Source organism: Trichomycterus rosablanca, chromosome 8, assembly GCF_030014385.1.
Source record: "Trichomycterus rosablanca isolate fTriRos1 chromosome 8, fTriRos1.hap1, whole genome shotgun sequence".
Lineage (NCBI taxonomy): Eukaryota > Metazoa > Chordata > Actinopteri > Siluriformes > Trichomycteridae > Trichomycterus > Trichomycterus rosablanca.
In genome coordinates this window covers 35,919,139-35,944,428 of record NC_085995.1, presented here as the reverse complement: position 1 = coordinate 35,944,428, position 25,290 = coordinate 35,919,139, and the positions used below count along the sequence as shown (strand labels likewise).

The 25,290-nt window shown below is 38.9% G+C and overlaps 1 protein-coding gene across 9 annotated transcripts in view; it reads right to left on the bottom strand.

Annotated features, from left to right (window-relative positions):
* Positions 1-2,293: 2,293 nt before the first annotated feature.
* Positions 2,294-25,290, bottom strand: part of LOC134319121 (myosin-3-like) — a 53,902-nt gene continuing 30,905 nt past the window's right edge. For 4 of the 9 annotated variants that reach the window (XM_063000125.1, XM_063000128.1, XM_063000126.1 and 1 more), the window contains 3 exons: positions 23,817-25,151; positions 22,301-22,428; positions 19,133-19,529 (listed from right to left, as the gene is read on the bottom strand). In XM_063000125.1, the coding sequence (XP_062856195.1) occupies positions 19,233-19,529; positions 22,301-22,428; positions 23,817-25,151 (1,760 nt within the window). In that variant the 3' untranslated portion in view covers positions 19,133-19,232. Of the gene's footprint in view, positions 2,636-3,029; positions 3,164-19,132; positions 19,552-21,834; positions 22,231-22,300; positions 22,429-23,816; positions 25,152-25,290 lie in introns of those variants that run through there. The other 5 variants (XR_010013467.1, XM_063000127.1, XM_063000129.1 and 2 more) reach the window with 5 other exon arrangements.

Here is a 25,290-nt window from a genome sequence, read left to right as displayed (position 1 = left end):
AACGGATTAGCATACTTGATTTAAAGAAACCATAAACCATAAAAACAGATCAGTTTGGCACTGCAGCCAGTGGCCATTATGTTCCCTGTTAGCCAAAAAATATCTCAATTTGTCCAGCGCCGCCGCCGGAAGCATTGGTCTAGAAGCAGAACATGGATAAACAGCGACAACCTGGCTTGTTAAATTGATGAGCTGAGATCTGCTTGTACTTCACCATCTGGAATTCTAGTCTGCGCTCCTGCTGAAAGCTTCTGACCTGGGACTCAACTCTTCAACTCAGGAAAAGAGTGCGAGGAGAAGGGAAAGAATCCTGTTATGTCAGCAGAAGTAACTCCGTCAAAGATCTTTTTCATGCTATCAAACTGAGTAAAAGGCCTGAGCGTAAGGCTTCATCCATAAGCCATGATGAACAGTGAATTTCAAAACAGCTATGGTGGATGTTAGCCCTGTGAACTGATGTTAAAAATGTGTTATATAATTATCCCTGCATCTAAACTCTGTGCCTTAATAAAGATATCACTTGCATAAGTGGGTAGCCAAGCCAAATCATTTTAATATATGCTTACTACATAGGCTGAAGGTATTGTACAACCCCAAAGCATAAAAAGTTGGGATGTTAATGGAAAAGAAAAAAAAGTGTTTGTCACATAAGTTTGACTTTTATTGCATTGCAGACAGTATAAACCCAAGATATTTCATGTTTCGTCTGGTGGACTTCATTATATTTTTTAATATACAGTAGACCCTTGAGTTATTAACGGTTTACCATTCGAACATTTCGGGTTGTGAACGATCTTTTTCAACTTAACGTATGATAAAATTTCGAATAACGAACTGAAATTCGCGAAACACGTGACGTCACGAACAAGTTGATTCCGACCGTCTCTCTCTCTCTCTATATATATATACACAGTATATATATATATATATATATATATATATATATATACAGTGAGCAAACATTCGGACAGCGGTCGGTGTTTTTTTTCAGTGTTTTCTTTATATTTTGTAAAATTTGATATTAAAATGGCCCCAAAGAAGGTGCAGAGAAAGCGCAGTGGTGAGAAAATGAACAAATCTATTACATTTGTTGTTGTATTATTACTCCTGCCAGTAGCTGTCACTGTGTATCAGACAGAGGGGACAGTGAGTGAGAGAGAAGAAGGAAATCGTAAAGCATTCTTTCTTTCATGCAATTACACCTACAAAATACAAAACTATTGAAATAAAGAAGGAAATAATAGAGAAATATGAGTTATTGTTGTTTCTGGTAGATACAATTTATTATGGTGTATTGTACAGCACATGTACTGTACTGAAATGTGGTGTGTGTTTTTTATGAACTGTACAGTACTACTGTGTATTGTTGTTTATTATTGTATATTACAGGAATGTCTATTCTATAATTTAAGATTTAAGGGTAAATATATTTGTATTTAAAAAAGACTAAGACATTAGACAGGTTAGGTAAGGGGAGGTTGTGAGGTCTGGCACAGATTAATTCTATTTACATTATTTCTTATGGAAAAAATAGGTTTAACTAACGAACTTAACGACTTAAGAACAACCCTTTGGAACCAATTAAATTCGTAAGTCAAGGGTCCACTGTACAACTATTCCTGCATTTCAGGCCTGCAACACGATCCAAAAAAGTTGAGACGGGGGCAATTTAGAACTAGTAATGACATAAAAGTAAATAATATGATTTCAAACAGGTGATGACAACAGAAGAATAAAATCATGATTTGGTACAAAAGCAGTATCCATGAAAAGGCTTTTTAAGTGGTTAAGAATGCAGAAACTTTGTTGTACTTTTGCAGTTTATACAGAGAACGTCATGTCAAAAAAATAATGTGGAATTTATGTGGAATCTTCTACTTAATGATAACAAATGTTAAACCCTCTTTTTTAATTGTAATTTTATATGACCACAAAGTGTGAACAGTCTTCATGTGGCTTCATATATTGCTAAGCTAATGTAACAGCTTAAACATAACCGAATAAAAGTGAATTCACCTGCTTATTGTGGATTGTTTTAAAACCTTCATCCATTGTCTGTTTTACCACCACTTTATCCTGTTCAGGGTTGCAGTGGGTCCGATTCATTGGGCGAAAACATCCCAGACAGGTCACCAGTCCACCACAGGGCAGACACACTTACACGAGATTTTTTTAATAGCTCCCATTGGCCTAACTGCATAGAATTGCGAGAGGAAACCAGTTTTAAATCCTTATTTTCTTTCAGGGATTGAATATTGCAACTGTACATGATACACTCTACTTTACAGTGTGGAATGTACATTACAGTACTTTAATTATAAAAAGCATATTCCGCTTGCACACCAGCACCGAGTTTCTGAACTCCTCAGTTCGAAACTCGGTGTTGCCACTGGTCGGCTGGGCACCATCTAGCGGGCATAACTGGCAGTGCCTCCGTATCTGCAGGTTGGGGGCCAGACTATGTGTGTGTGGGTGGGTCTGTGTAAGGACCCTGATTGGCAGAAGAGACGCCTGTGCAGAATGCAGGGGCGAGAAGAGGAGGGCTGTGCATGTGTCGAAAGAGGCGTGTACAGTGACGTGCTCTCCTCTGATGCAATCTGGTATCCCTCAGCAGCGGAAGACAAAATTGAGTGCGCTAAATTGGGAGGGAAATGGGGAGAAAATGCATAAAAAAAATAAAAAAAAGCATAAGTAAATTTAAGCCATATTTAGTAGTAAATCCTCCTAGTGGCTTCTTTTTTGTAACCATTTGGATAATTGTACCCAATGCTTAGCTAAATGAAATCTAAACATCGTATTAATGCCTTTGTGCTTAGCTGGGTTAGTACAGGCACCAATATATGGGTGTTAAAACTACTAAAATGAATGAGTCTCATTAGGAATGAGTGGGAGCAGAAGTGCATGACATTTCGGTCAAAGGGAGGAAGAATGTGATCATTTAACTACACACGTTTAACGCAACATTTTCTTGAAAAAACATTTTCTTGAAAAAAAAAAAAGGTTGAGTATGAGTAAGCATAGAACCTCACCCCATCTTCCGTTTGCTGCTGAAGTTCCTAAACATTTGTAGAGACACACAGCTCACTTTTCCTGCTCTTTAAACGAACCATAGGTTCCCCTAGATTTTCCCAGGAGTAGGAAGGCATTCTGTAGATGTCTATTGCTGCATTTAAAAAACAACGGCACAGAAAACGAATGACTCCCCTGGCCATTCAGATGCATTTTTCCACTTAACAAACAACAAATTTTCTTAAAATAAAGCCGTAGCTGACTTTAAGCCAAAAGCTCCCCAGGCGCAAGGAAAACACAGCGGTCCAGCTGACCCTGAAAATATTTTGTTATTCTAAACCCCACGATTGCATCAAAGGCCACCGACATCAAGGTGGAATCACGGCCAACGTCATTTGTGCACTGGGCTTATTGATAGCCCCTAGACGACTTCCGCTGGCGAGATGGATCTTTCTTGGAAGTCCGAAGAGAGCGTTTAAGGGAAGTGAAAAATGTTATTGTTCACCCTTGACAACAGGACAGAACAGTTTAACTGTGTATGTGGCGGTGCAGGCTGAGAGCTTTTAATTGAAGCAGTGATTTATTTTAAACATTAGAAAACTGATAAAATCCAAATTAAATGAACAACATTGAAATAGACAACGGGGATAATACAGTTTGTGATGTTTTGCTAACCGTAGTAAATATAGGTAAAAATTTGGGTCATAAAAAGTATTTGTGGTTAGTCTAATCGCACACCAAAAACATGCCACCATTTCTAGCATTATGAATAAAGTGTAACTCAGATGTATTGCTGTTTATATTTTATTTTTACAAAGGAAGTTAAGGAAACAAGCATTCATCTAACCACAAACACAAGCAAAGATATACACTGATCATCCAGAACATTAAAATCAAAACCTTGTTTCTACACACATTGTCCATTTTATCAGCTCCACTTACCATATAGAAGCACTTTGTAGTTCTACAATTACTGACTGTAGTCCATCTGTTTCTCTGCATGCTTGGTTAACCCCCTTTCATGCTGTTCTTCAGAGGTCAGGACCACTACAGAGCAGGTATTATTTAGGTGTTGGATCATTCTCAGCACTGCAGTGACACCGACATGGTGGTGATGTGTTAGTGTGTGTTGTGCTGGTATGAGTGGATAAGACACGGCAATGCTGATGGAGTTTTAAACACCTCACTGTCCCTGCTGGACTGAGAATAGTCCACCAACCAAAAATATCCAGCCAACAATGCCCCAGGGGCAGCATCCTGTGACCACTGATGAAGGTCTAGAAGATGACCAACTCAAAACAGCAGCAATGGATGAGCGATCGTCTCTGACCTTACATCTACAAGGTGGACCAACTAGGTAGGAGTGTCTAATAGAGTGGACAGTGAGTGGACACTTTATTAAAAAACTCCAGCAGCGCTGCTGTTTCTGATCCACTCATACCAGCACAACACACACTAACACACCATCACCATGTCAGTGTCACTGCAGTGCTGAGAATGATCCATCACCCAAATAATATTTGCTCTGTGGTGGTCATGTGGGGGTCCTGACCACTGAAGAACAGGGTGAAAGCAGGCTAAAACTACAAAGTGCTTCTATATGGTAAGTGGAGCTGATAAAATGGACAGTGAGTGTAGAAACAAGGAGGTGGTTTTAATGTTATGGCTGATCAGTGTGTATATATATATATATGTACTTTGTAGTGAACTTGGGTCTTAGGTCAAATTGGAACAAAACATGGTTTAATCACCACATAATTAAGCTTCTGCCTAGGTACCCCGGTACCTTAAAATCGTTTGGATAAGCTAAAGAGAAGCTACTGTCAGTGTAAGATTAAGCTAATTAACCTTTTTTAACCCATTTTACCAATAGTTTTAATAATTACAGTAAATGTACTTCACAAAAACAGAGAAAAAGTTGTGTGTGCTCCAGATATGCAGTAAAATGAATCATCATCATATCACTGTCTTATCAGTAGCAGCTTCAGCGAAATGCGGTCAGTGTAAAATCACTCAGTGTGAAATGTCTGTTGTCTGCTTCAAAACAATGTCTCACTGTTCATGTTCTCAGATGAGCTCACACACACACACACCCACACCAATACACACAAACACACACTCTGTTCTTCTGTGCACATACATACTCTTCATCCACATTCAACATTCATCCAGTATGTTGAAAAATCCTAATCAGTGCCTACTGGTTTATGTTAACTGTCTATTTCAATGCACTTCAAAGCTCTGACAATGGACAGACTAGATAAACTGGGGTCTCTGATAGTACAGGAGAAAAAGAAGAGCATTTTTGTTAAACAACTGAATCACATGATGCTCTGCTAATCCCATCACTAGTTTATCTGCTGATACTCAGGGTTCACCATTCACGGCTGGCCCAGTCGTCACCCACCCACACACATACATACACTACCAAAAACATGGCACAGGTGTCCGGAGGAGCATCGTGTCAGTCTTCAGGGAATCAGGAGACTGATAGAGTCGCTGCCACAGAGAGCAAGAAAGTCAGAGGACTGGCCTTGAAAAAGATACTGTGGGACAAATTCCTTTAGCCTCTTTACCGTAACACAAACACGAAACTGTTGATCTAGACAACTTCATTCTTTTAATAGAATTATGTTAAACTTAGTCAACTCTTTACAGTAACACTAACAACACACGTTAAAGATGATCTGGATCTAAACTAACTCCAAACCACTGACCAACCCTGACTCTATCTTGTTATGCATTTTGATAGATTTATTGAGGGTTTATGACTAATTTACAAAATTTCCCTTTACTCCAAATGTTAGCTACAAGGCCTCCTACACAAGTAGATGATTGCTTAGTGTGCAGTTCAGTGTTGACAAACATATCTTGAATATTCCAGTAATTCCCATTTGTGTTGACTCAAGATTTGAAGATGTTGAGGAATACATAACTCTTTTACAATATTCCTACTACATTTTTGCTAGGTTATTATCCAACACAGGTTTAGTGTGTGATTACATTCACAATACATGATTGTGTACACTATATAGCCATGACTACATGAACACCTGGCCATAAGTTTGTCTAACATCTCATTACAAAACCATGGCCCTTAATATGAAGTTGGAGTTATCTTTGTGGCTTTACCAGCCTCTCCCCATTTGGAAAAGGTTTTCAGACGATTTTGGTTTGTTTCTTTGGAAATTTGTGCTCATTTAGTTAGTCAAAAGTTCATTTAAAAGAGCAGTGTCATTGGGAGAGGAGGCTTCACTCACTCACTTTCCTAACCACTTATCCAATTAGGGTCGCGGGGGAGGGTGCTGGAGCCTATCCCAGATTTTCAATAGCCACAAGGCACACAGTAACACCCTGGACAGGGCGCCAGTCCATCACAGGGCAGACACACATACATACACACCCATTCACCTATAGGGCAATTCAGTGTCTCCAATCAACCTGACTGCATGTTTTTGGACTGTGGGAGGAAACCCACGCAGACACAGGGAGAACATGCAAACTCCGCACAGAAAGGACCGGACTGCCCCACCTGGGGATCGAACCCAGGACCTTCTTGCTGTGAGGCGACAGTGCAACCCACTGAGCCACCGTGCCGCTGAGAGGAGGCCTGTAAAACATAATTTAATTTATTAACAATAACTTATTTACAATTCAATTCAAAAGTCAATCAGACACTTACAGTTTGTACAGGAAGGAAATTATTTTAAAGCCATGTCTTAGCTTATTTTAGAGACGTCGATGCATCTACACAGACGTGGCCCCTTTCCAAGAACTCAGCAACATTTATTTAACACGATTTAAACCCAACACCTTCAATAAACAGTCCAATGTGTTTGTTGTAAAGGACTTCAAATCTGAAATCATCAACTGTCTCAAAAACAAAAAAAAAATCATATCATTTTCTTTGTAACCGTATTAGACATACTGTGCTGTGAATAATATTATTCAAAAAGTCTGAATAATTTGGAAAAGTCTGAAAAAGTCTGAATAACCTTTGCCCTTCCAAAAGCCTCAATTTTTTTTTATATTTATCACATACTTTTAATATTAGAAAAAATTAACCCAGGAGCCTGGGTGGCACAGTGGTATTTTATACTAGCCTATTATTGCTGGGATCCAGGGTTTGAATCCCCAGCAGTACTATTAGCCAGTTGCATACATACATAATTGGCTATGTCTGGGGTGGCCAATGCCCTGAGATGGTTTGGCAGCCTGTCAAGGGTGTTTTACTGCATTGTGCCTGGTGATTCTGGGGAAGCTAGATAAAAAAAAAGCGGTGATAAAACATAAAAATAAGCTGATAACTAATAACTCAAGCAAACATAAGATGCTTTATGTCTCTATCAGAAAATCCTAAAAGAGAATGTCCACCTGTAAGTTCATGACCTTAAGCTTAAGATGAGCAAACACTTTTTTTACAGCACTGTATTACACAAAAGATTTAGTATATGTTGTTTATTATATAAAGTTATGTACTGATGCTTTAAAATGTTTTGAATACCAAAAAATCTTTAAATATCAGTAGTGTTATAATGTGAATGCATTAGAACTAATTGATTATGATTTTTTTAATGTGCCAGCATAAATCACTAAATTCGTATTTATTGTAAATCAACATTATTTACATAAACTCTGACAAATTCTCAGTAGTGGTTTTCTTGTACTACTCTAAGTTTAACTTATCAGCCTCTTCTTTGACTAAGACTTGGCCTTGCTTTGTTGCTCCAGGCAGCAAGATGCCCTTAAAATAACATGTGCAGGTGGTAGAAGATTTGTGAAGAATAATAGATAAGGCAAAGCCCAGGACTTGTCTGAGATTCAGTAAAGTATTTAAAACACTGGCTCTCCTTCAAACGTCTGAATGGAGAGAAATTCAGGCGTTTGAGAGGATGTGGGCTGCCGTCCAGCATTACCTAAACACTAAGTCTTTCGGAGAGAGGGCATAAGGGTATCAGAGTGGTACCACCAGCTGCAGAAGAGTTCATTAATGCCTTGTGGTATGCACATAGTGCAAAAGCCTTGAATATGTGTGGGAAAATAAAAATATCTTACATTTAGCTTAATTAAAAAGCACAAGGACACCTGATAAGTCATCTCTCAGACTCAGTGAAGCACCGTCTCATCTGGCACCATTTACCAGCGAATGTCGGCACTATTATCTATGACTTCTATACATAATCTCCTATATATACTGATGTATTTAATGCACTGTGATAGTTTTGGACTGTGAGCACACAGTGAAATCTTCATACACTTTGTTCTACAAATAGCACACAATGGAACACTTAGAGAAATAGAGCCCTCATATAATAAAAACTGAGACTTCTACATCCTAAGCACACACTATCAATCTTGAGAGATGAAATTTTTCAGTCTCCACTTAAGTTTATGAGGAGGAAAAACTCTCGAGAGCCTGGCCAGGCTCCAGCAGAAAGCAGAAATTATGTTTGGTCAGGACATTTCTTCAAAGATAGTATCTCTGTGCTCGAACGGTACAGCATCGGTTTAGTAGGAATCGAATACCAGGCCTGTAAATCACCACAAAGTGCTTATCTCCTGCCAGATTCTGAGAGCTGAACTCCACGGCTGAGCTACATGTCAGACCTGAACACCATGGCGTGATCAAAATCTGGAAATAATAAATGCAGGACAGTTTGCTTTGATAAAAAGGCAAAGAAGGTTACAGTGTTTAAACTGAGAACGGCAGCACCAGGGACAGGAGGTCATGTTATTCGACATGAGACCGTTCCATTCACGTGATGTTATTGATTTCATAACAGTGACCACAATGTCAGGTGAGTGTGTTAGAAGCTGTTATTGTATGCTATGGCATATCACTGTGGTCCCGGTTGTACTCAAAAAGACATTCTGTCCTTCCACGTCATCAGTGTGTTCTTAACACTTGACACCACCTTTAAAGCTCGGCATTATTAGTGACGTTTTAGTGCCGGAAAGTTTATAAAGGCCTGTCTTGCCAGATCATTTGGCAACAAAACTAACAAGAGTGTAGTTACTTGAAAAGAGATGTCTCTGGCTGTGTCTGGGTTCACCAGCTGGTCAGCTCACTAGGGGCTTTCCACAGGGAAGACAGGACTGGAAGAAATCATTATACAGTACTTAAAAACCTCTATCAACAACTGGAAAGAAGGTACTATGGACAACATCAGTTTCAGCAAATTTTAGTTGTTTGGTAACTAAAAACAATTTGATGCCACAGTACCAAACACTAACCTGACCATTATATATATTATAGTTCTAGAATAGGCAAATAAAATAAATAATATAAAAATCAGACTGCTCAAACTAAATGTTAATACCATATGGTATTAAGCTGGGTATTAAACATGAGGTCAAAAGTTTACATACACTTGTTTTGATTTTCTTTGTAGGTGTATTGTGAACGTTCTAAAATATGGCATTTGCTGGGTCAAAAGTACCAATAAGCAACTTTATGGCACGGCCTGTCAATTTCTTATTTTTAATATCAATTGAAAACAGCTGGTGACCATTCTGCGCCCAAATAGATAGGGCACCCTGTAAATTGGGCATTACAATAGAAATAGACTAAGGAGGTCTGTACAGGAATGTGCAAACTATTGTCACTAGATTAGGAAATGTGGTTAGAGGTAATCTTCCTCTGTGCATGCCAGACCCTTTACAAAAGCCACTATTGAAGAAATTTATGATTTATTTTTGATTAAAGAAAAAGTAGTTTCCGTAATCACTGAACTATCACGACTGCTAAGACTGCTAAGACGCAAGACTGCTATGACTTTTTTCTACTTCAACTTTGTAAAAACAACATAGAGGGCATTGTCTCATGGGTAGTATGCATTACTATCTTTGTTTCAGTGACACAAGTTTATTGTGCAAGTTTATTGTGGTCAGGCAGGAGCTACATATGATACAAGTAATCAATTACTTTAAGAGGGAGTTATATTGATTAAACAGTCAGGTTCAGTTGTAGATTCTGTGTGGTCAGAAAATAAAAACAGCTATTATTTACAAGCTGCCTTAAACCAAAAAAAAGTAATAAAAGCTTAAACAGCCCAAACAAACTGTTGAATGCCTTTGGTGACTACCTGAATTGAGGGAAATACTGCATAAAATGTATCCTTAACTGGGTGGATTTATTAAGTTAAAACAATGGTTTAATCCATACATAAAATTGTGTTTATTTGTTCTACAGCAATTAAAATAGTGAATTGTTGTAGGTCAAAAACACCAGCTCTCATTAAAACCCATTCAATTACGCTTATAATGAAAGTCTATTCTGTAGATAAGCAGTAAGCAAAGTATCCAATGTATAGATGTATGGAAGCAAATATAAAACACCCCCCCCCCCCCCCCCCCCACCACCACGCGTCGTTCATGTAACCCAGTTAAATCCAGTACCAGATGTCGAATTTCATCAAAATATATATAGTCACATAAAAAGACAGATGAACATAAAACTAGGGTGGCACAGTTGAAGTGGCTGCTGCTTCCTCAACATGGTCACAGGTTGCACAAAACTGAGGGTTCAAGGTTTTTTCCGGGGGCCCAACAGTGGCAACCAGGCCATGGTGGGACTTGAACAGGCTCATTTGAATTAGAATTAGAATTTTAAGCAATTTCAGACTTTTAAAGACCTAAAGATTACGTGGCACATTTCTTAAGTCACAAAAAGCTTAATTTGTTGATAATGTGTAAAATAGTTTGTAATGAATCAACCTGTTAACCTAATTACATGTAATTATGTGTTAATAACCTCCTCAGAAGATATTTGTCATATGAGCTATAAAATAACCATGAGATTGGTGCCTGCTTTAAACAAAAACCTCCTGGCTCTTAAATCATAACTATGGTTTTCTTTCGGTTGGTGAGCGTGGTGAGACAGTCAGTGAAAGCTCACTATATAAACACCCCTCAGTGACTAGAAAGTGATCCATCAATGTGCACTGCCATTGTAATGCACCTAAGACTGATTAAGTCAAAGGCAGCTAAATCATGTGAATTCCTGCTGTGCCTTGGCCCGACTTGGTTTCTAGATTAAGATGAAAAGGCTGGCACATTCCTCGTCTGATAATTAATGACGTAACTGTAACTGATTATTTTGCGACACAAATGAGTTTCTCTAAATCTATTTGTGTCCTGATCAATTTGCTTACTGCATGTTTTAAGACACTTTGTGGCATAATACTACATAATCAGAATACACACAAGATGCGAAAGTCCTTATAACAACAATGCAAAAGCTTTATCTTGAGTTAAACAGGAAGTTGTAAATTGTCATCAAAACTTGATTTGAATCAAAAAATAAATAAAGCCAGTTGAAAACCTCAATCTTTTTGCTATTGCCTAAGAGATGGGAAAAAATTAGACACTGGCACCACGAAGTCAGGAATGGAACTGATTTTAATCTGATGACCTGTGACCTCATTTTTCTCCTAATCTGACAGGTCATTAAAGGGTGCACTGCTGGCCGTTAATCTAGCAGTAAGGGATACATACACATCGCCGTTTCCCAGTTCAAATCTAAAGAAATTCCTCACACACAGTTATCGAGCAACTATGACAACAAAACTTGGTATAGCTCAGAAGAAGTATGGATTCGGAGAAAAAAAGACCATAACAGCAGGAAGTAGATTACAGAAACTACTTCATGAAAATTCAGCTCTTGTAAAAGCAAGAACAAACAAAGCCGTAATGGACGGACCACAACTCAATGAGGTATGAAAGAACCAACGAAGCAAGAAGGAGTTTTAATATAATGAGTTTGTGGTCACTTTGAAAACCTGATGAAAAGCACCTGCTTGGTGGCAGCCGAGCCTCTTTGATGAACCCTTAAAGAAGTGTCCCCCAAAAAAGCCCTGAATCCTAAAAAACTGCACCCTTGCCCTCTGGCATACCGAAGACTTGCTCAGACGTGGGCTTTCCCGGATCATTTTTTAATGGTGTTTAGTTGCGGAAAGTGAGATGGCATGAGAAAATGCAACAAGCATGAAAATTAACACCATTACTGACAGTCAGATAATGAAGTAAGTTTTTGTTGCTCTTCCACTAAATCACAGTCTGCAGGATTACAGAAATGGTTTACATACATCTTGTGAGGGACGTGTTCCCATAGACCGCCTATAAAAACCCGTTATTTTGGAGCCAAAACAAAAATGTGTTTCCCAAAAACTCTAAAGGATAAAGATGGAAGTAAAGAAGAGAGATCAGATGTAAAACAATTATGATGAGTTCTCTTCATGAGTGAGAAGCAGTCAGGGGTTACTGGGTGAGATTAATGGTGCATGTCATTGGGGCCTGGTCTTGTGTAACGGCTTCCATCTAATTCCCTCCGACTAACACACACACCCACACACACTGCTTAAGAATGAAAAAAATGTTAATAAAAACAACAGCAGCTTTCAGTCACAAATAAAAGCTGACAAAGCTCTTCAAAAGCATTTAGGTTAAACAGGAAAATTCAGCTGATAATAAGAGCTGCAAAAAAAAGGTGAAATACATTTTTCTTTTCTCTTATTACCATTTTAATGTGCTCTTTATTTTACACTAATCTGAACAGATGATGCAAATGAACTGATCTGTATGTGGAGCACAAATTTTATTCCATTAAACCTCTGGTATACTTAAGTGTCTCTGCTGTTCTATCTATTACGTATTAAAAATCAGAAAAAACAATTCTAAATTTATGTTATAATTATTATATTTATGTCCTCATTGATGTGCTCCCATTGATCATTACATTTTATATATTTTAATATTTTACTTGTAAATATTTTATGTAATTATTGTTTTTTCAAATATCTGTATCTTTTTACATCATATTTAAAAAAAAAATATCATTTTTATTTATTTATTTGCTCTAAAATGATGAATGATTCCAACTGAGTTTGAATTCTAAAATGGTTTAATAACAGATTTCAGTACGATTTTACAGGCAGTCTGGGTCCTTTCTGTGTGGAGTTTGCATGTTCTCCCCGTTTCCGCATGGGTTTCCTACGGGAGCTCTGGTTTCCTCGCACAGTCCAAAGACATGCAAGTGAGGTGAATTGGAGACACTAAATTGTCCATGACTGTGTTTGATATTAAACTTGTGAACTGATAAATCTTGTGTAATGAGTAACTACCAAACCAAAGTGTAAAACATGACGTTAAAATCCTAATAAACAACAACCCAATATTTTTTATACCATTGATATAAAAAAGTATAAATAAAACAGATTCTTAGATGCCTCTTGATTCTCCCTTCACATTCCTAAGAAGTAATGTAAGATAATCCTCTGGTAGAAGCAACTGCCAAACCCGCCGTCCACAAAAAAATTTCAATAGTAAAAATTTAAGCACTAATTAAAAATGCTGTGTAGTAATGTTTCTTTCAACCTACACCTATGATTGGATTTTGTGGTCTCCTCACCACCACAGAAGAGTATTAAAAACAAAATGATATTGTGAACAAGTTTTGTCCACTGGTTAGCTGGTTAAACTAAGCTGAGCTAATTCATAATGCTGTTTGTGTGGGGATGTGTATCATTTGCTGTTTCCAGACTAATAGTGACAAAAATACTTTAGACTATTCACTCTTTTATACTCCCTCAGTATTGTGTACAAACAATGGCTTTTACTGATGTCTCAAATCAAAGTATTTGAGGAAGAACATCAAAATCAGAAATTAGATCAAAGGGTTATAAAATTGTATCATGGTACCCAGAATCAGACTCAAATCCAACTATGAGGTATTGTTTAGAACTCCTATGCAGAGCGGTTACATGCATGGAGGAACCCTACGACTGGCATGGATGTGCAGCAGGTAGTGTAGGTACCTCACAACTCCAGGATTCTGAGACCCAGAGTCCTCACTACTGAAACCTGTCTGTGAGGAATCTGGCACGTTCTGCTGATGTCACTGTATAGAAGCAGTGATTGGACTGGCGGGATACATCCTCCATGTGCGATGTATTTCCAGTTTGCGCCAAGTTGTTTAGGGTAGGCTCCTGACTCATTCATAAACCTGATCAGGATAAATTAACTGAAAAAATAAAGTTAAGCTGTTGATTGGTTTTAAACATGAAAACACACTGAGTAACATATACACACATACCTAACAGATGTATAAAATCAATGATTTAAAATAAGTTATATGCTTTTAACTTCACAAATACACTGACTAGGCATAACATTATGACCACTGACAAGTAAAATGAATAACACTCTCTTCATCACGGCACCTGTTAGTGGGTGGGATATATTAGGCAGCATGTGAACATTTTATCCTCAAAGTTGATGTTAGAAGCAGGAAAAATGGGCAAGCATGAGGATTTGAGCGAGTTTGACAAGGACCAAATTGTGATGGCTAAACGACTGGGTCAGAGCATCTCCAAAACTGCAGCTCCTGTGGGATATTTCTGGTCTGCAGTGGTCAGTATCTATCAAAAGTGGTCCAAGGAAGAAAAGCTGGGAGCGAAAGCTGGCCTGTGTGGTCCGATCCAACAGACAAGCTACTGTAGCTCAAATTGCTGAAGAAGTTAATAATACCACAGCACACCCTCAGGGGTCTAGTGGAGTCCAGGCCTCGACGGGTCAGGGCTGTTTTGCCAGCAAAAGGAGGACCAACACCATATTAGGAAGGTCATAATGTTATGCCTAATTGGTGTATGTTCATGGTTCTGAAATGGGATGTCCAATAAGCGCATTGTCAGGGTTTCACAAAAATTTGGTCAGATGTGTATTTCTAACATTCTACCTCTGATATAAACAGTTATTCTACCTCTATGATAAAGTTATTCTACCTCTATGATATAAACAGTTTAGAACTACATTTTATAAGTATTACTTTATGATTATAATTATTACAAATTATTATTAAAATAATTATTATTCATATTCAATACCTTTAATTGAGCAGGCACGCTACTCTTCATTAGCTGACACTGATTCCGAACCCCTTGGTGCATTACTGCAAGACCACAGTCATTTCACTGACCCAGTAAAAGTTAGTAACTAGATACATTTGTTGCTTAATGGATCTCAACATGTCATTCTCTGATGGTGATTTAGTGCAAGCTGAGAGTGGAGAGTGCGCCGAGGGTGGAGGCTGGGCTCAGAGTGGAAATCAGGGGCATGGCAGTTTTACGAGATCCCCTGGAGTGCACAAGAGCTTTCCATCATCCAACTGGGACGTCCCACTGTGCGAGACTTATGGACCAACACTTCAGCTGGGACGCAGCTAATGCGGGACAGCATGCAGGTTAAGACAGGGCTTATAGGTCTCCTTTTCCCTAACAGCTAAAACGATTCATCCTTTATGGAGAGCTCAGCGTCACTTACAGATATATAGACGTATTGGGGAGTACCATGTACTCACGTGATCGCTCCTAACCTCTGCAGAATTCGAAACGTATGGTGCTCCCATGGTGGTCTTTGAAAAGCATCATTCAGTCCAAAGCATTGTCCACTGAGTATTGCTCTCATGTTCACCTTTTGTACTGGAAGGATTTAAGCAAGGATGCAGAGCACTATAGATAAATTGTGAGTGAAGGAAAAAGAAGGATATAGTCAAGACTGCAGATTTGGGGCTAATTTAGGGGCAAATAAATGATGTGGATGGTGAACTTTAAACTATGGTGACCTTTGACAGTAGTGGGCAGGCAGGAATTATCTTCTAGGCTCACAGTAAGAGGTAAGATGAGAAGGCCAGAGCGGAGGTGATTCACAACACCAGTGTGTCCTCCTTCATTTAAAAAAAGTTTGATTTATCCTGCTGATTGTTTTAGTGTTCTTATCTGTTAAAAAGCTGTTTTGAGCAACACTGGGGCCCCTAAATATTTAAAAATATATACATATTTTTTTGTTTGCCATTTATTGTACAATATTTCAATAATGTATTAATTAAACTATAATAAACACTTTATCGTAATCAGGGTTGTGGTGGGTCTATCGTCCATCCAATCCACTGCAGAGCATCACCCACCATCCTCTTACTTACACCTAGGTGCAATATAGAGCAAGAAGTCCAAAAAGGGTCACAGAGGGTTCTCACATTGGGCACAGTGTGACACAGCCAATCATGTCTGTGTAGAGGACCGGCCGGCTGATCGCAACGCTAAGATTTTAACCCAGATCTCATTTATTAAATTTTAGGTGAAATCTAAGGAATAAGGATTGCTTTAAATTCTTGACAACAACCTAATCGGCATTTCTGCTAAGCTGGCTCATGGCGCCCTCTGCTCCCTCCCTTGTTTGTGTCAAGTGTTATTCTAGTGTTAAATAAATGCTCAGGGTCCAGTGAAGCCCATAGAGGCCAGGCTAATTTGCTGTGGCAGTCAGGACACAGTGATGGAATGTGAATGTCAGCAGGCTCTTTATTTACACTCTATATAAAACCGACTAGTAATTAACACCAGGGTTCCTCCCGCGCTCAAGTGTAATTGACTGTTTCAAAGGGCCGCCACTTCATATTCCAGATGTGTATTAAAATTTCGCTTTCCTTATTGCTTACTCCCTTTAAGGATAAGGGTCAGCACTGCTGGCAAAGCCACTCAGAACACATCAGATTTCTTTATGAGGACATTAACATTTTGACATATTAATAATGAGTAAGTGTATTAAGCCAGACCTGAGAGCGATTTTGTCCTCATCTTCATGAGGTGCACATTTTCTTTCTGCGGTATAGTTTTATTTACCTGAGCAAAATGATTTTATTGTGCACTTTAAAGTTCTGTTTATTTATAAGATGAACAAAGAATTATATATTCATATAATTATATATAACTAATAAAAATATATATAATAATACATGTAAGGAACAAGTTCAGTTCACAAAAATATGCAAAAAACACAAACCTTAAAATAATAAAAAATCAACTCAAACTTTGCAATAAAAATAAGACATTTTCTCAGCATTTTTGTTTTGGTACGTTAAGGTAGTTCAAATAACCTGCTAAGTCTTTTACAACATAAACTACTAATACTTGACCAGCAGTGGCATTAAGCACATATTTTATTAACTGTATCACTATAACATGTGTTCATATGGTCTAAACAACCTCCTTGTAGGAACATAAACTTAATGAGTGAATCATCTGCATTTGCTAATTTGGGTTAACGTGTGCTAATTGATTCCTGTTACTTTGATATTTTAATTAACTGAAGTTATAGTCCGCTGCAGTTTGTGATACAATGCAAATGAGTTGTGTTTAGCCAATTAAACGTCCTCAGAGGGAAGGAGATGTCGTCCCTGGAGTAATTAGTGTTAATTGGCTTTATAACTGTAATTAGCATGTTTTATGTGAAGCAGCTCATCGTGTCCTCTACTGGGATAAAGCAACGTTTAACACTGTGCCATGTTTAACAGTAAAGCAAAATAATTACATTTAACTTTCCATAGTACAACTGTCTTTGTGTCTGAGTATTAATATATCTATATATATATATACAGTGTATCACAAAAGTGAGTACACCCCTTACATTTCTGCAAATATTTCATAATATCTTTTCATGGGACAACACTATAGACATGAAACTTGGATATAACTTAGAGTAGTCAGTGTACAGCTTGTATAGCAGTGTAGATTTACTGTCTTCTGAAAATAACTCAACACACAGCCATTAATGTCTAAATAGCTGGCAACATAAGTGAGTACACCCCACAGTGAACATGTCCAAATTGTGCCCAAATGTGTCGTTGTCCCTCCCTGGTGTCATGTGTCAAGGTCCCAGGTGTAAATGGGGAGCAGGGCTGTTAAATTTGGTGTTTTGGGAACAATTCTCTCATACTGGCCACTGGATATTCAACATGGCACCTCATGGCAAAGAACTCTCTGAGGATGTGAGAAATAGAATTGTTGCTCTCCACAAAGATGGCCTGGGCTATAAGAAGATTGCTAACACCCTGAAACTGAGCTACAGCATGGTGGCCAAGGTCATACAGCGGTTTTCCAGGACAGGTTCCACTCGGAACAGGCTTCGCCAGGGTCGACCAAAGAAGTTGAGTCCACGTGTTCGGCGTCATATCCAGAGGTTGGCTTTAAAAAATAGACACATGAGTGCTGCCAGCATTGCTGCAGAGGTTGAAGACGTGGGAGGTCAGCCTGTCAGTGCTCAGACCATACGCCGCACACTGCATCAACTCGGTCTGCATGGTCGTCATCCCAGAAGGAAACTGACGCACAAGAAAGCCCGCAAACAGTTTGCTGAAGACAAGCAGTCCAAGAACATGGATTACTGGAATGCCCTGTGGTCTGACGAGACCAAGATAAACTTGTTTGGCTCAGATGGTGTCCAGCATGTGTGGCGGCGCCCTGGTGAGAAGTACCAAGACAACTGTATCTTGCCTACAGTCAAGCATGGTGGTGGTAGCATCATGGTCTTGGGCTGCATGAGTGTTGCTGGCACTGGGGAGCTGCAGTTCATTGAGGGAAACATGAATTCCAACATGTACTGTGACATTCTGAAACAGAGCATAATCCCCTCCCTTCGAAAACTGGGCCTCATGGCAGTTTTCCAACAGGATAACGACCCCAAACACAACCTCCAAGATGACAACTGCCTTGCTGAGGAAGCTGAAGGTAAAGGTGATGGACTAAACCCAATTGAGCACCTGTGGCGCATCCTCAAGTGGAAGGTGGAGGAGTTCAAGGTGTCTAACATCCACCAGCTCCGTGATGTCATCATGGAGGAGTGAAAGAGGATTCCAGTAGCAACCTGTGCAGCTCTGGTGAATTCCATGCCCAGGAGGGTTAAGACAGTGCTGGATAATAATGGTGGTCACACAAAATATTGACACTTTGGGCACAATTTGGGCATGTTCACTGTGGGGTGTACTCACTTATGTTGCCAGCTATTTAGACATTAATGGCTGTGTGTTGAGTTATTTTCAGAAGACAGTAAATCTACACTGCTATACAAGTTGTACACTGACTACTCTAAGTTATATCCAAGTTTTAGTTCTATAGTGTTGTCCCATGAAAAGATATAATAAAATATTTGCAGAAATGTGAGGGGTGTACTCACTTTTGTGATACACTGTATATATATATATATATATATATATATATATATATATATATATATATATATATATATAAGACAACACTAAAAGGTGCACCTCCCAATGGCTAGGCACCACATCAGTAACCCCCACCCTCCCCTAGACACAGCTTTATTTAAAGCCATATGTATTTTCACACACCTCTATAAGGACAGATATGGTATTATGTTATTATTTGACACGTTTAAGGCTTTGAAACCTCTAATTCGTCTATCCTACGTCTTTTTGACAGCATTAGCGCTTCAGAAGAAAGGAACTTATCGATCTTTGCTATCTGAGCTCTGATGTCAGACTGCTGATGGTCTTCTCTTTCAAAAGGCGTGGGTGTTTTTTCTTTACACACGAGCCGAGACACTTTTCCCAAGCTGTGGATTTGGGGAGCGGGAGTAAAAGTGCAGTTCTGTCTCAGGCCATTACCCACAGAACTAGCCGGTGGGCTGCCTGGCTGAGCTGAACCAAATGAAATGGGGACTCGGAGCTCCTGCAGAGAGAAACCAAAAGACCTGTAAAAGTGTAATAACACAGATCTGATAGAATTATTTCCAGGAGTATTAATAAAAAAACTGATTCTACAGTTTGATCTTTTTAGGTCTGTATAAACATGCACCAGCAAACATAACCCACAGGAATGCATTACTCCGCTGCTGATATGAGAAATGTCACACATTGCCAAAAAGTGTGTTAAATTTATGCTCTTAAAATATCCTTACATATCTTACAAAATCAGTGATAGTAAACGAGCAATCGGTAATAAAACACGCTGACAACCATTCCTTTGAAAGGAAAAACAGTGCATTTATGTCGCCCTCTCTAGACAGTAAAGCACCTGGCTCTAGTAAAGCACGAGTCAATAAATACATGTTAGTAAAAGGTAGTCAGGAGGTTGCTTGTAATTCAGTGGAGAATTTATAGTACAAACACCGTTTTAGACCTGAATGACCTTCTAAGGTAAAATTCTACAGTACAAGTCAAGCCAAGTTAAAAATGGAAGCTTAAAGAAATAGTTTGGTGAAAAATTTTCACATTTTCCTATTCCAAACCAAACCTAGTCAATCTGCCAGCGTTTGATTTCATACATAGATGTCAAATTTTTATATACTTACTTCTATGAAAGCACAAAATAGCCATGAAAGTAGTCTCTTTTCATAGACTATTTATCTCATAATATTAATTTCATATTGATTTAAATATTTAATAAAACTGTTACTACAAAACAAATGCTTTTAATTTTTATATCACCAAACAACTAATCTAAACATACAAAAATAAGAGAGTCAATATATGTTTTCTTTAGCAAAGCATGAAGCAATGCCTTGCAGAATGAGGTCTCCAACAGATACAGATCTTCTATATCTGAGATAAAAAAAAACAGCTGCTCAGATCGATTGCTCCACAATCCTAAATTCAGTTACCTCTTGTATAGGATGAACAGGCATAACTAATATTAAGTCACTGATGGAGACATCGTTCTGCAGGACATCCTGGTAGGCACAGGAGCAAATGAGTCAAAAGTTTCCATAGAGTTTCATGTAAATTCTCATGTTAGTTGCACTGGTGCAAGTTTTTTCTCTCCAAGATTTCTGCAGTTGTTGTGTGCGCAGCCTCAAAGCTTAGGATGGTGTAAAGCTTGCTTGACTGTGTACAGCATCTAAGGTGTTGTTGGTTTGAGTGTGGACAGCATTGACTGATCTGCTTTTTGCTGGTTAATGGGATACATCTGACCATTTTGTCCCAGCATAAGGTGACTGTTCAGCTTTTTCTTTTTTAGGTTTTTCTTAAATGAATGAGAAGTGTACTTGGGTGGCACAACGGTCCATCACAATTTTAGTACAATGTCACGTTAAGCTTTGTTCACGTTAGGCGCTGTTCGTTTTATACAAGGAAACTCTGCAGCGTCGTCATTTGGAGACGTGAGAAGATAAAAAAGCCCAGCAACAAATAAAGCAACTTTATGGAATATCAAATAAATCATATTGAAGAGCCAAGAAGTCAGGACAAGCGATTCCAGGATGAAGAACCTTGCTATCTGAAATACAAACCCAGTCTCCACATTTCACAGCTCACTAGTTGCTCACTATGTCATGCTAGATTTAGGGATCTGTGAAACAGTAAGAATCTGTTTCTCACCGCCATGTCTGCACTTCGCTTCTGTCAACGTCATACAGACAATGTCTTACTGGCAGCACTTCGAAAAGGTAAGTGGCAAACTGGGTCAAAGGTTAATCAGATTCTAAGCAGTATATGTGTGCTGTGCATGATTCTTAGGGCACATACACATGAGAAGCGGCAAAACCTGTGCCAAAAAACTGTGCCATTGTATCCTATGGAGTATGACGGTGCTGCTTAGCTTGCCGCTGCAGTTCCCTAAGCGGCATGCACCGCATACTTTGGCCGCGTTGGGCTCACAATTTTGATTAAACTTTGACCCAGTTTGCTGCTGACCTTTTCAAAGCTCCTCCAATGAGACAAACTTATTGATATGATGAGGTACAAATGACTCAGGCAGTACAAACAACGCTTTACATAAACAAAGCTTAACGTGACTTATTGTACTAAAACAAAGGAATTTCATTAGTGGAGAGAACTTATGAGCAGTAGAAATTTTGTGTTCCTGTGTCGTTCTTTTAGTACATTAAACCACGTTAAGCTTTTTTAAACGACAAACGTCTTAGACTCTCGGAAAAGCTGATTCTCGCTATTTTTTCAGCACCCTGAGCTATAAAACAAGCTTAAAAGTGAAACAGTGAGGAAAATCCTCCTAAACACAGATATATGTGGACGCTTTTTTTTTTATTTGACGGATATTTCACACAAATGCAGATTCGTCTCATATTCGAGCACTGAGCAAAGCAGCAGTTTGCACCGACGCTTGCGGTGAACGAAGTGCTACACGTTTCTCATGTAAATGCGCCCTTAAGCTAGCACAGCGACAAGGTAAACTGCACCCACATTACTTTATAGGAAACAATATCACAGCCAGTACAACAGTTTTGCTGTGTATCATGTGAATGCAGCCCAAGCAACAGATTAGATTTCATGAGGACTGTGGTTTGCTCCATGTGGCCTATCTGCTCCCTCAGGACTTGGGTTTTGTACTGCTGATTTATAATCTGTGACTTTTCTTGCTGTTTTTCATCAATGTTTCACTGAGGAAAGAATGCTACTTGACCAAGCTGAAATACCTTAGGGGAAATAGTGGTTTAAGGTATACATGTGTATTTGGTGCTTTATTTGGTTCATAATTTAACTTACTTCGTCAGACAAGGTGTCAGAAAAGGTCTGCTTGATTGCTTTCCATTCTCCTTGGTGATCACTCTTTCTTTTAGGGTGGATACTACAAACACTAAGCTTGTCAAGCGGCTGCGCAATTACAGTAGAACCTGGGTGACAAAAATGAAATTGCTGCTCAGAAATCCATCTTAATACTATTACTACTATACTACACAATAATTGATTTAATTTTTATTTAAATTTTAATGTTTGCTAGTTTTTGTTATTCATGATTTTAATACAACCCCAAATCAGAAAAAGTTGGGACAGTATGGAAAATGCAAATAAAATAAAAAATGCAGTGTTCCTCACATTTACTTTGCCTTTTAATTGATTGCAGACAGGATGAACCTGAGATATTTCATGTTTTATCTGCTCAACTTCATTTCATTTATTAATAAACCTTCATTCCTGCATTTCAGGCCTGCAACACATTCCAAAAAAAGTCAGGACGGGGGCAATTTAGGCTAGTAATCAGGTGAAAAAACTAAATAATGATGTGATTTTAAACAGGTGATGTCAACAGGTGATTGTAATCATGGTTTGGTACAAAAGCAGCATCCAAGAAAGGTTGAGTCTTTGATGAGCAAAGATGATCAGAGGATCCAGTTTGTCAACAAATGTGTGAGAAAATGATTGAAATGTTTAAAAACAATGAACCTCAAAGAAAGATTGGAAGGGATTTGCATATTTCTCCCTCTACAGTGCATAATATCATTAAATGATTCAAGGAATCGGGAGGAATTTTAGTTCTTTGATCTTGGAGCAACACGTGCTGCCTTCAAGACGTCGTCTTTTCCAGGGACGTCCAGCATTTTTTAACAAGACAATGCAAAACCACCTGCTGCACACATTACAAAGGCATGGCTGCGGAAGAAGAGGGTACGGGTACTGAACTGGCCTGCCTGCAGTCCTGACCTGTCCCCAATAAAGAACATGTGGAGAATTTTAAAAGGAAAAATGCGACAACGACGACCCCGTACTGTTGCACATCTTAAGATGTGTTTGCAGGAAGAATGAGACAAAATAAAAGCTGAAACACTAAATCACTTGGTCTCCTCGGTGCCAGAACGTCTTTTAAGTGTGGTGAAAAGGAATGGCATCATTACAAAGTGGTAAATGCTTTACTGTCCCAACATTTTTTGGAATGTGTTGCAGGCCTGAGATGCAGGAATGGATGTTTATTAATAAATGAAATGAAGTTGAGAAGATAAAACATGAAATATTTCAGGTTCATCCTGTCTGCAATCAAATAACATTTTTCTGTTCAGATTAGAACTGCGCTGGTTTTCTAAATGTGTTTGAACACTTAGGTGGCACATGCACACTGAGGATTGGTAATTTATTAGCACTGCTCAGCTGTTGATAATAAATTTAAATAACATTTACTGATGTTATGAATACTTCTTTGCCGGTTATCGGTTAACCAGGTCGGCATTAGCATCCCTGAATAAATCAATGCATACACCAGTAAATGTGCAAATGAAAGATAAATTACCTCTGTTTTGTGGTCTGGGTCTTGGAAATACTGGAATATGCAGTGAGGTGAGAAGCTCCTGGAAGTCGGAGGGCAGCAGTGAATTTTTCTCTAAAGTGGGGGACCTTGTCAGTGCTGGGAAGTCGTCTAACCTCTCTATTTGTTTAACATTTGGGACACTTTTTTCGTACCCTGACTGTGTATCCACTGTTTCCTTTGGAGATGCAGTTAACTCAGAAGAAGATCTATATTTCTTGCTGTCATCACAACAAGATGGTTCTGTTTCATTTGGCTGTTCAGGTTGTTTTGCGGGAGTATCAGTGGATGAAGGTCCCAGGTCTTCCTGTGGGTTTAAGATCTGAGGACCTGTGTATGTGTCTGCATTTTGCTGGTCGGTTAACATTTGAGCAGAAGTATCTTTATCATCTTTTTTATTTCCTGTTAAATCTCCTGGTAAATTAAATGCGCATTGAGAAGATGATTGATTAGGACAGGAAATGTTATTTTCAGCTTCTGGTAAGGGATTTGCCTCAATTGCATCAATGTTGTTTATATCTTCCAGTGTGCTATGTTGATCAGGGTTTCCAGACTTTGAGTCATTTTGAAGTTGAGAAAGCTTGTGTTCTGGTCGTCTAGTAGTTGTAGCAGAAAAGGAGGTAGCACCTGACATAGAAACATCTATCTCATTAAGGTCTTGTTGCTCAGAAACAATTTGTTGCTGTGGATGTGAATTGGCTGCACTTGTGTCTTTATTCTTTATTGAAATCTGATAGGTGTCATCTTGTAGTGTTATTTGTGGGTTATTTTCTTCAAAGGTGGCTTGTTCCTTATTGCAGAGTTTACTTTCACCATTAGGTGAGGCACTCGGAGGCCTGTTCATCTCAGGTGCTACAGTTTGAGACTTCCAGTTACTGTCCTGAGCTGTCTCGCATGTGTGTTTATCTGATGTCTCCTGTTCCAGCATTTTTAAAACACAGCTCCTCTCCTCTGGCCTATCGCTCAGTTCAGGCATCTGTAACTCACTGGTCGCACCATAAACAGACCTGGTTTCAGATTCCGATAGCTCGGCAAGGCAGCTGCCTGTGTAAGTCTGCAGTGTGCTTGAAGAGCAAACGTTATCTGATATGCATTGGACTGGTGCACCTTTACCAACACTAGTTTCGTGTTTGACAGTTGGATCTATCTCCTGATTTGTCACTTCAGCCATACTGATGCCGTCACTTGTCTCTGTCTGATCTGGTGCCAAAGAAGCAAGTCTTTGAGAAGGCAGAGGCTCAGGAACCATCCGTGAACCAACATTAACCTTACCGTTTCCACCACCTATTATTGCTTTGTGACACCCAGCCGTCCTTTCATCTACACAAGGAAATTAAATTCATGCATCATTATGGATTGAAAAATAAGAAGTACAGGTAAGCTTTCTTGATGAAGCTATTCTGTCAACCCAGCAGCCCGACTCTTCCCCCACATCAAATCATTCTGTGCAAAAATATTA